Here is a 12,734-nt window from a genome sequence, read left to right as displayed (position 1 = left end):
GTTGAGTATTAGCAATATATTATTAGAGAATATGATAATATTACTTAATTGTTAAATATATTGATTGTGATGAGACTACAATGTAGAACCTTTCTTTTATTGCACATATATTTGAACGAGGAAAATAAGTTTCAATAGAAGCAAATTTTAAGCACATAGTAAAAATTTGGCATACTGGAAGGGCATATTAAACAGTTCTTTGTTTTTTTTTTGTTTTTGAAATTCTGAATATATGTCATTTGAAATTTTAAATGATTTTTTTGCTACTTTTTTTCTAAATTGTTTTTTCTATACATTACATTTTGCTTCTATACATTACATTTTGCTCAAAATTTATAAGACTTACAAATATAAAATTATGAAGGTGTGTAGAAAATATGCAAGGAGTTTCAAAAAATATAAGAAAATACAATTTGATTATTAGTTTCATTTTCTTTTTGCATAACAGCCGGAACAGCCATTGAACAACCGACTAAATTTTGAGTTTATGACTATCAATGTTTAACTCTGCAGCCTTGCAATTTTGAACCCAATCCAGAGGACAAGGGAACTCCTGGATCAGTACCCAGAGGTATTGATTTGTTATGAGAACTATAAAAACTTTGTGACTCTAACAGATTTCAGATGCACCATTTTGTACGTAGGTATTCTTCGGCAGGCTGGATTCGAACTCCCATTCTCACAAACACGAGTCCAACGGCCAACCAACCAGGCTACCCCGGCCAAAATTATTATTTTATTTTATAACCGTCATTGAGAGCCGCGATGGCTCAGGGGAGAGATTGGGGTTCGATCCCGGTGATGGCTGGTCGATACGAGTTCTGCTTCCGGCTTGCGCCGACCACATTGCTGACGTGGAATATCCTCAGTGGTAGACGGATCATGGGTTAGAATCCCCTTGCCGTCAGGCTAACCATGGGAGGTTCTCGTGGTCTTAATCTCCATGTAACGCAAATGCGAGTTAGGTCCATCAAAAAATCCTCGACAAAGGCAAATTTCTCCCAATACTTGATCCAGGAGTTCCCTTGTTCAAAATTCAGTTCCGGCGAATCGGACATAACTTGGCGCGAGAATAGCCTGAGCACTTTCCAATTTCAGATACCGCTGAGCCACAGAATTGTAGGGTTAACATAAGAGTATCACGGCAGCCGAGACATTTCCTAAAATTTATACAAAATGATTTTGAAAAAGTAGAACAACTCAACTCGTCTATAATAAAAAAAGAAAGATTTTTTGTTTGGCAACCAACAGTAAAGAGGAATGTGTGTCATGCCTTGAATGAAATATCTGCTTTGAATATATCGCAATCTCAAAACTCAACTAGTTATACTTGGTGTTTAGTGAAACATCATTTTAATTGTTTTATGAATCTGTAGTATTTTTAGTTTTTTTTATGTTCAAATAACATGTCTGATAATAATAAACCTCCCGAGGGTTATGGAAGAGGTGGTCGTGGTGCCATCCTTTTGGCAGCTCTAAAAAATCAGCCTCGTCGTCCTGGGCAACCACCTTCAAGTGAACCTCAAGCTTCTTCAGCAAGTGAAACAACACCAGAGCAACCTCAGTTACCTACTCCTCCTATGGGAAGGGGTGCATTTCTTCAATCTCTTCTGGCACAAGGAAGGGGCCGTGCTGTAGTTTCTGTCCCAACTCCAGCTGTTCCTCAAGCTACGGCGCAAATTGAACCAACTTCTGTGATCGATCCCGTACGACCTATTGGAAGAGGACGGGGTCTACTTTTAAGTAGCATTTTATCTGAAAGTAGTTCCAAACAATCATCTCCATCCCCATCAGAAGCAAGTTATGCAGTTTCTCCTGTAAGTTCTGTACCTGAAAAAGTGTCTCCTGTTAGTCCTATACCTAGAAAAGTCTCTCCAGTTGACACTGGAAAAGTATCTCCTCCAACTTCAGAATTAGAAGAACTAACGATCGGCCAATACAAAGGTACTTCTGGAACCCCATTGCGTATGGAAGTAAACTATGTGCGCTTGAAAGCTCTTCCTGGTAAAGGCATCTATGAGTACCATGTGAGTTTCGAACCTACCGTTGATAGCAAAAATATGAAATTTAAGTTGATGAAAGATCCTAAAGTTGTGGAAATTATCGGTCCTACAAAGACTTTTGATGGCAGTAAACTGTACTTGCCGTTAAGATTAGACATGTCTCCTATGGTAGTAGATGTAAACATGCCAACAGATAATTCTTTAGTCAACGTATCAATAAAGCTGATCAAAAAGAGCTCATTTTGTGATTGTTTGCATTTGTATAACTTGATTTTTAAACAAGTGATGAGGATACTGAAAATGACTCAGGTAAAGTATTTGATTATTGTCTTTAAATTTTGAAATATTAAAAATAATCATTCTATGCATTTAAGTGTAAATTTGAGGGATATTTCCGTATCTTGATCTGTCACGCCAAATACAGTCGCCAACGCGCCAAATAGATGTTAAACTTGCAAATTTAAAAAAAAGAAGAAAAAAAAACATGTAGCTGATTGCCTGGGGGTGGCTACGAGTTATACCTTTTAAATTGGTCCCTTTCTGTGATGTTTTTTTTTAAGTTTCTCGCGGGCTACTGACTGGAGGTTTCCAAAACATGGCGATTATTCTGCCACAGATCACGATACGGAAATCTCTCCCAAAACTGCAATAAATTAATAGATGTGTTATATTTAGGATGTAATGCGGAGATTTCTTCTCTTGAGTCAAGGTGCTTAGTTTATGCATCTGCAGAACATATAGTGCCTATCTTCATTCTGTGTATAATAAAATTTCTTTAATGACTGCTAAATTTTTTCCCAAAACTTGATGAAGATTGTTCAAAAATACTGATGCAGATATTATCCTGAATTTTTGCACATAAATTTTGGTATATTAGAGATAAGCGAAGATTTCCTTATCATGATCTGAGGCAGATTAATTGCCAAGACCTGGTAACTTCTAAATTGCGACCTGCGATAAACTGAAGAAGAAAAAATTAACAAAGGGGACGAACTCAGAGGGTGTAATTTGTAGTCACCCCAAGCATTTATTTGTTGTCCTCACTGTAGTAGTTAGCGCAACGTGATCCGGATTTAAAATTATTCTTAGAAACTGAATAGAGAAATATTTGATTTCAAAGCTTTTAAACCTTAAATGCTGAAAGAAAGCAGTCTGCAAGTGCTGTATAATTTTTTAGTACAAAAAATAATAAATATTTACTAAAAATTATTTTTTTGCATGGAATTATTATCTTTGGATAATCTAATTTTGTAACTGTGTACAAAAATGTTTCAATTTGCTTAAAGAATTCTTGAGATATAGGGAAAATATGCGAAAGTAATATTATCATTAAGGGGTCCAAACTTTGGAGCGCTTTCCTGATTAAACTATTGGGACCATCTTTTCTAGATTCCGCCTACCCCTTATGATAGTCAGAAATCCATATCCGTCTAAACGAAGGTATGTTTATCGAGAAAAAGTACTTTTATATCTGATTTCGCTACTTAAAATATTGTCTGCATTAAATAAATAGCATATCTGAAAAGTAAATATTAAAACACATAATTTTAAGATTTTCAATTCCGTTGATCTGACACTGTGAATAACTGTAACAAATTTTGTTTTCTAACTGAATAGTAAAAGTTAACTTTTAAGGTATTTGAAGTTTCTTTTTTACTTCTTTTTATTCATCATTAATTTTTGTTTTCTTTTTAATCTTCCAACTATGATTAGAGTAATCTGCCCAGCAAACATATTAAATTTCTGTTTAAAAGCTTTGAGATGGGCCTAGATATCATCGATGAATTGATTTTCCCTTGCATCTTAACATTCGAGTTGTTCATATAACAAAGAAGTTCTGAGAAAAATACAAAGTCTGAAAGTCATTCTGTATCTTCTAATATTTCACATTCTTCTGAAGACTGTTTCTCATTGAAAAACGACACAATGTCTTTCAGCTGCCAAACTCGCTCGAAAACAGATTCTGCACTAAGCCACCTTACTTTTGTGTTATACAGTACATCAGAGTATTCAGATTGCACTGACTGGAGAAAATCTTGGAATTGCCTGTGTATAAGCCCTCAAAATCGAATAGTATTAACAAGCTTTACTACTGCATCAAGCATAGGATTCATATTCAATGCTAATTTACACAGAGCATCTTGGTGTATAACAAAATGTAGAAAACTAACGTTAATCCCGGGATAGTTCTGATTAAAGAGTCCAAAGAATCCAGATTTTTTTCCTGTCATATTTTGTGCCCCATCAATCCAAATATTACATATTTTTGTTATGGCCACTTTCAAAGTTGAAAACCCTTCCTGAAATTCTGGAAAAATATCACATCTACCTCCAAAACCATTTTATGTACAAAAAGTACATACAAAAGCACTAGCCATTTTATGCATTTAATAAGTTTCCCATTATTTACAATGACATTATATGTGTGCAATCTTTCCATGCGCAATAAAAAATGTCGCACCGCCAGAAAAATCCGCTCATTAGAGCTTCAAATGCGCAGTACGTCACATCTAAAGTACAATTCACCTATAAATGATCTAATTTGTCTGCTCCTTGAGAAAGACAAACGCTCGTTGGAGCCAATCTACAGCAATTTTAATAAGAACTTTTGCTTTCAACATTTTACCAATTGAAGCTGTCTCTGCTGTCTATTTCCATCAGTTTATGTATAGCACAAAATTATGTATAGCATAACAAAAATAGTTTTTAACAAAGTAGACAAGAAAATGGATGTATATTGTTTATGTTCGCCACAATTCGGCAAGTTAAAATTCTATAAGCGGACCGGATAAAACCTTCCAACAGGTCACTGTTGGCCCGCGAGTCGTAGTTTGCCCATCCCTGTCCTAGAGTGTGAGCTCTAGAACATATTTTGCACAAAATTCGGAAAGTCTTAATGATTTTTTTCGAGAAAATAAAAGCTGGCAGACGAGAAAACATCATTAAATGCACAACTCATTTGCAATTTTAAAATACTCCTAAATTTGTAACGAAAAAAAAGCTGTCATTTGATCACATCTGATTTTATCAAAATTGGCTTTCACACATCTTTTCTGCCAACACATTTGAATGCATATGGCTAAGAAAAAGAGCCTTGGCAATAAATTTAAAATCAGCTACTAGCCAATACATGAATTCCTTAACTTTCCTTGGCGCAAACTATTACAATAAGACTCGCAATTTTGATTTCTTGATGGATGGGGTCATGTAGGGCTTAGCCCTGAAGCCACCTGGGCCATTTACCAAATTTAAAAATTGATAATGCATATTTACATTAAAAATTAAGATTAATCTTTACTTTGGAGCTTCACTTAATTTTAAAAATAAACTTTTTTAATATTTATCAGATTTGATTCTCCACTATATTTGTTTATCTTCACACATTCGTCAATAGAATAGTTAGACGAATGGGTACTGATAATTTCCTACAATGATTAATCAAAATTTTTTAACATCAGTGTTATTCATCATCTCCAGAATAGATAGTCTATTAATATTGCTTTTCTTCCGAGTATATCTAAATAATACTAATCTTCGAACTTCTTCAACGAATAGTTATTCTTTCTTCAATCACCAAGTATTTTCATCATAACCAAATCTTTTCCTAAAAGTAGGACATTATTTTGAAATGACATGAATTTTTATACTTATTCGAATATTTATAAAATAAAAAAAAATTTCTCTGTGCATCAAATTATAAATTTTTATTCAATTTCAGGTGGGACGAAACTATTTTAATCCCAAAGGAGGTATTCCCATTCCTCAGCATCGACTTGAAATTTGGCCTGGTTATGTAACTGCCGTACAAGAATATGAAGGTGGTGTAATGTTAAATTGTGACTGTTCTTTTAAAGTTTTGAGAACGGTTACTGCCCGTGACGTTATGAATGATGCAGCCAAACAGAGAAGGGGGGATGTAAAGGAGGAGATTGTTAAGGCATTAGTGGATTGCGTTGTACTTACCCGATACAACAACAAGACATATCGAATTGATGATGTTTCTTGGGATATGAACCCATTGTCAACATTTGTCTCTCACAATGGTGCTGAAATATCATTTATGGATTACTACAAGAGATCTTATGATATTGATATAGAAGATTCAAAGCAACCTCTTTTAATAAGTAAAGCTAAAAAGCGGGAAATGAAAGAAGGGGAAGAGCCAAGGCTGATATGCCTCATTCCTGAACTATGTTTTATGACTGGGCTCACTGATGAAATGAGAAATGATTTTAAAGTAATGAGAGATGTTGCAAGTTATACTCGCGTGACACCAGAGAATCGACAATTGGCTCTTATGAAATTCATCAACGATGTAGCTACAACACCTGAGGCCAGGCAATGTTTTGAAAGGTGGAACTTAGAATTAGTATCTACACCAGAAACACTTGATGGACGACTTTTGAAGTCTGAAACATTGACATTTGGTAGAGGATTCCAATGCCAAGCTGGTCCAGAGGCAGACTGGGGACGACAAGCAACTTCCAGCAGTGTTCTTGTTGCTGTTAACTTTGAAAAATGGGTTTGTGTTTTTCCTAAACGTGATGCAGGGAAGATACGAGAATTCCTCACTATGATGCAAAACGTCTGTCCAAAAATGGGAATTAATGTGAAGCCGCCACATTTGGTTGAAATCATGAACGATCGCACCGAAACATATTGCCAAGCCTTGAAAGATATGATCAATCCTAATGTTCAAATGATGGTAATAATTTTCCCTACAAAAAGAGATGATCGTTACAGTGCTGTGAAGAAACTTTGCTGCATTGAAGCACCTGTGCCATCCCAAGTGATTAACTTAAAGACCATTAGTGACGCTAGGAAGTTAAGAAGTGTGTCTCAAAAAATTGCCCTTCAGATGAATTGTAAGTTAGGTGGAGAATTGTGGAGCGTGGCCATTCCCTTAAACGATCTCATGGTTTGTGGCCTGGATACTTATCACGATAATTCCAAAGGGAGACGCTCTGTCTTGGCTTTTGTTAGTACTATTAATCAAAACCGTACTAGATGGTTCAGTATGACAACAATGCAAAAACAAGGTCAAGAAGTTGGAGACAACTTAAAAATCATGTTCATTAATGCTCTCAAGAAGTACTATGAAGTAAATCATCACTTGCCTGAGAAGATTATACTGTACCGAGACGGAGTGGGTGATGGACAGATGGATTTTATTTCCAAGTACGAGGTTGAACAGCTCACCTCTTGTTACAAAAATTTCAATTTGGACTATAATCCAGACTTGGTTGTTGTGGTCGTCCAAAAGCGTATCAATACCCGCATGTATGCAGTAGAAGGCTATAGAGGACAGAAGACTCTGAAGAACCCCCCTCCTGGCTCCATTCTTGATCATTCAGTCACACGCAAAAAGTGGTATGACTTTTTCCTTGTGTCACAGCATGTAAGGCAAGGCACTGTCACTCCTACACATTATGTCGTTATACATGACACTAGTTCACTCAAGCCTGAGTATGTGCAAAGAATTACTTACAAAATGACCCATTTGTATTATAATTGGCCTGGAACAGTCAGAGTTCCCGCTCCCTGTCAATATGCGCATAAATTAGCCTATTTAGTGGGTCAGAGCTTGCATAAAGAAACGCATTCAGATTTGTCTGATAGATTGTTTTATCTATAAACCTTGTATTCTGTACAATTCGTTCTGCACGAAATTGAGAACTCATCGATGCGTTCATTTTTATCAAATGTCTTTTTATTATATTCATTTCTGTTTCTTTGTATGTGTTCATCACTTTTTCAATAAGTCTTTCCAGTTAATTTGAAAACATTTAAGTGCTCTTAGGAATCAGTAGATTTCATATTTTGTTTTTCCCAAATATTAAATTTTTGAAGATGTACAAGTCAAGTGACCTGTTGCTGTAAATATTTGTATATAAATGGTATAAGTACTTTTAAATACAAATAAGTTAAAGTGTAATATACACATTCTAATATTTTTTCCTTTAAAGTTCTGTAAAATAACTCGATTCAAGTATAAAGCTATGATAGTTTTATGCCATTGAGTTTATTAATTTCTTTACTGAAGTTGTTTTGTTGCAATTCTCTGTTGTGTTTTATTATTTATTTTTGTTTATCATACACCAATGTAACTTCCATTTTAGATTGCTTTGTGGTAAAGTAAAGTTCAAAAGTAAAAAAGCTTAATAGTAATACATTCTAAACCAATAATTGATTTTTGCAAAAAAAATTTATTTTTCTTTTGCATCTAAAACTTTATGTTCAATGAATATGCTTAGTAATATAGACCTAATACCTTTTTTAACCTCAATAATCTTCATAGCTCTGAACATTCCTTTTTTACAATGCCTGATTATGAATAATTAGACTTGTATGATTGTTTGAATTATTTTAATAACGGTTAAAAACAGTTTAAGGTTTGTTTTTGATGTAAGTAATTGTAGAGTTTGTATATAATGAGTCAAAGTGTTGCAAAATGGTTTTAATCTTTATTTTTGTTACGATCGGTTTCTTGTATACCCGTATAAAGGTTTTAACATGGTAAGTACTGTACCCAAGAGGGTGAAACTCCAAATTTTTAGCAGAGTTAGGTTAACAGGTTTTGACAGAACTTTAGAGTTTAAGCTGTCATGTTAAATATTTCTGTTAAAATCATTGTTTTACATCTTTAGTGATACAGTTAAAATTATTGGCATGTTATAATTGGCAATTCTATGGTGCATATTAGGTTGTTTAAAATAATTTTAATTCTAGTATAATCATTTATTTTTTATGATGCTGGAAATTTTTTTTTTATTTTTCTTCAAAAAAAGAGGTAGGTATCCTTTAAATAAAATATTAATTCATTTTTAATTGCTTTCTATTTAGATCCTAATAAGTTTAATTTAATCGCAATTAAGAATTAATTTTCATGTTTTACTCTGCTTTTTTTTTATTATAAAAAATTCTTAATTTCATGTTACTACATTATAAAACTGATTAATATTAATGAAGTCTTGTTGAATTTTTTTTGGGGTTCATTGTAGTTTGACTCTTAAACCAGTTTTTCTTGCTTGTCATGCCAATATTTTTTTTTTTGCTGTAAATTAACTGACCTATGCATTTAGGAATTGTATGTTTTGTTGCAGTTGTGCTTTTAATGTAATTTGCGTCATTGTATCATTTGTGACATCATTAAAAAAAAATGCATATTACTGAATTATCTGATTTTGAGTTGAGTAGGAGTATGTGTATCTTCCAATACTCTTTCAATATTGAAAAGAAATCGAACACTATTGCACTTTAAGTGAAAAAATAAAAGGAAATTGTCCTATAACTTACTGTTTACATTGTTAGCAATGTGATAGTAAAAAAAATATTCAATAAATTAAAAACCTTTTTTCCCTATTTAACTTTTGAGGTAAGTACAAGACAACATATATGTGTGGTATGAGTTAAATGCTATTTTTCAAATGATTATTGCTTAAATCTCCTCACCCCCTATCGAAAAAAAAGAAATTTGATGCCCAGGGTCTCTGGTTGCACGAAAACATAATTAAACCACCTAGTGTTGTTTGAGAGTTATATTTGCTAGGCAGACTGCTGTTTTATAAAATGCAATTAAAGCCTTGAAAGTCTCGATTTTACTATCCATCAGCATAACTGCCAACTTTGCTGAATTGTCCTGTAAACTACTCATAACTGGATTTTGCCAGTTTCTCCTAAAGCAAGATTAAAGCAATTAAAAAATTTCCTAGTTTTTGAAATTTCTGAAAATTCCTTACATAAGAAAGTTTCTAAAAACATACCAATCAATATAGATTTTTTATTCAGTTCATTGTTTGCTTGAGTGTTTAAAAAAGTATTACTGTTAAATAATGGTGTAAGCTAAATTCAGAATAATCAGTTATAAATTTTTTTTTTGTGATTTTCTAAAATTTTCATTATCTACTTAGAATATTTAAACAATACACAATAGTTAACATGATATTGTTATTATTTTGTAAAATCTACAGGATTTTTTCCTTAGCATGCTGGCAGCTATGCATTGCATTGTTACTTATTATCTTCAAGCTGGGGGGGGGGGCATTTAAATATTACAGAAGTATAGAAAAAGAGTTTGTAATTTGCTTTCAAATGTGGAGAGGAAGAGCATTCCCTGTGGAAGAAGTTGAATTTCGATAATTTAAATATATTTCAAAATTTCTGTGAAAATTGCCAAACCTAATATATTTTGAAAGAAAAAATGGTGTCTCAGGTATCTCAATCGTATGTTCAGTGTTCAATACTTTTTTGAGCATACTTCAGAACAAAAAGAATCCAAACCAAATAAAATTATACTAACTACATTTAATATCAATAATAATAAACCTTTGTTGTTCTTCACTGCATTCTTTGGCTTTCTTCCTAATCTCAGTTGTTTTGCCATAAATTTTGCTTTTTATTTTCATTGTTTTTTTTTAATATTGTTTTTTTAATAGTCTTAAAATATGTTTCATAAACTATTTATTTTCATTTTTTGCTCATGCATATTGTAATTATAGTTTGCCATAATACTATATTTTGTTTTGTATTTGTTCCTCAGAATATCATGTCATATTGTCAAATCAAAATTGCATTGACTACCCAAGTGTAAAGAGCTTTCATGTCTAAAGCTACGAGATTTTTGTATATTTTTCTAAAGGGGAGAATAAATATTCTACCATATTTCAGTCAATTTATTTCTAAATGTACACACTAGTTGTCTTCTATAAGTATGTTCTTCACTTATTTTTCAATTGGGAGTCTTGAGTGATTCAAAAATCGAGGTCACTTTTGAGAGACAAAACAGTCAGGTGATGTTGTGGCTCAGGGGACATTTTATGACTCATTGTATTTGTTAATATTTTCCAAAATAAAATGCTACAATTAGTTCTTTAATGTTGAACAATTTTGGAACCAGTTGCTATGATTTTCCCTGTCTATAAATTTAATGTTTTTTTTAATAAAATTCTGCCAACGCAATTCAACAATAGGCATTTTCAGACCAGAAAGATAATTTAACATTTTACCTATTTTTTTGACTCTTTACAAAATATATTTGTTTTTTGGTAATAACTGATAGTTTTTCCGCATCATTCTGATTGGTTCTTATCAGTTTAAACAACAAAAGTAAATTTTTTAAAAAAAAATTGAGAATGAGCATTTTTAGTACAAATCACTGTCAATGTACAGCATTAAATTACCTATTCAAAGTTACTCTCAGCATAGCTTAATTATTTTTAAAAATTTATTTAAAGGTTGTCAGTTTTTTTCTTTTAATCCAATACGACTGTATTTTCAAATTTTTTGTTTTTTAAGGATATATATTTCTGAATGATCGTTATTGATAAGTTAAGAGTGAAAAAATAAGAAGTTAGCACTAAATTCTACATTACTTGGGAAGAGGACTCTCTTTTTTTTCATCTTCTAAAAGCAAATGATGTGCAAAACATGCTTAATTTTTTTTTTCTTTTTGTAAAATGTGAAATAATCGCAGTGAACAATAAAATTTTATCTCGGGCAAGCTTTTATATCTATCTCTATTTTAATTCGATATCCATTTTATTTTAATAAGGAATGTACGTAATCACACCATGTAAATTTTTTAACTTTACTTTTGATTTTTTTATAAGCTTCAAGCTATGTTAAATAAAGAAAAACCATGCAAAAGAAGGTAATTTTTTGCTTCATTTTAGAGAATTCGATTATCCTTAAAATAAAACTGGAATCGTCTGAATGGTTTTTAACTGATCTAGATTGAGAAAAGTTAATACAGGGTTGCCACAGGCAACTAAAATGCAACTATTTTCATCATGAGGCGACTATGGCAACTTTTTTTGACTGAAAAGGATGAAAAGCAGCTATTTTCAGGAATAGGAGACTTTTCTGTACTCCTAGAAATGTTTTTTTAGCATAAATTGGGTTGAAAACCTGCAGTCTGCGAAATCTTCGGAACACACTGAATTTGTTTTCTTAAAAAATAAAAAATGTAAAATAAAAATAATAAAATTTAAAAAAATTAAATAAATAATTAAAAAATAAAAAATTTTAGTTTGCAAATTTGAGTAATCACTTCTTAATGCGTTCAATTTGCACAGATTCTATCGTAAGTCTATTTCGTTTCTCGATCGCCTTTTCAACGGTTTTTGTTAGGAAATTCTGCATAGTTTTAAAAAACCCAATTTTTAATACGATATTATGCATGAATTTCTAATTTGAGTAATCACTTTTCACAAAAACTCACCATACATAATATTTACGTAATGTTCATATTTGCCACCAATTTGACTAAATGGATCATGGTATACATTTAATAAAATTTTTGCTGAATTTTTGTTCTTATTTAGGCAACTATTTTCATAGTTTTTGGCAACTATTTTCATGCTTTAGGCTACAAAAAGCAACTATTTTGTTCATTTTTTTTTCAGTGGCAACCCTGTAATACGGTTTAGTAGAAAAAGGAATTTTTATTGCATTATTATTTAAAAAAAAAATTACATTTTAGTGAATTCGATAATTTTTAACAGGATGTGTCGCCAAATTTTTCAATAAAAAATAAGCACTTTGAAAAAATATCATAATTTGACAGGGTTGGTAAGTTTTTGACAATTGATGGTTTTATCCGCTTTTATTTGCTTGCCAGTGATGAAGACGATGGCGCGTCACAAACGATGAAATTAACAAGAGAAATTAAATTTTCTATCGCTAATAGGGGAAAAAGTTGGTCCCCATAAGCAGCAAAAATTCGAGATTTTT

At 32.2% G+C, this 12,734-nt stretch overlaps 1 protein-coding gene across 1 annotated transcript; it reads left to right on the top strand.

The window, feature by feature from the left end:
• Positions 1–1,223: 1,223 nt before the first annotated feature.
• On the top strand, positions 1,224–10,664 carry LOC107436944 (piwi-like protein Ago3). The gene is made up of 2 exons (XM_016048783.3): positions 1,224–2,312; positions 5,722–10,664. Exons 1-2 carry the CDS (start codon positions 1,407–1,409, stop codon positions 7,636–7,638), a joined length of 2,823 nt encoding a protein of 940 aa, XP_015904269.2. The 5' UTR covers positions 1,224–1,406; the 3' UTR covers positions 7,639–10,664.
• Positions 10,665–12,734: the final 2,070 nt, after the last annotated feature.

This window comes from Parasteatoda tepidariorum, chromosome 2 (assembly GCF_043381705.1).
Source record: "Parasteatoda tepidariorum isolate YZ-2023 chromosome 2, CAS_Ptep_4.0, whole genome shotgun sequence".
NCBI classification, from domain to species: Eukaryota; Metazoa; Arthropoda; class Arachnida; order Araneae; family Theridiidae; genus Parasteatoda; species Parasteatoda tepidariorum.
The sequence above is the reverse complement of the archived record's forward strand: the minus strand, read 5'-3'. Positions and strand labels throughout refer to the sequence as shown.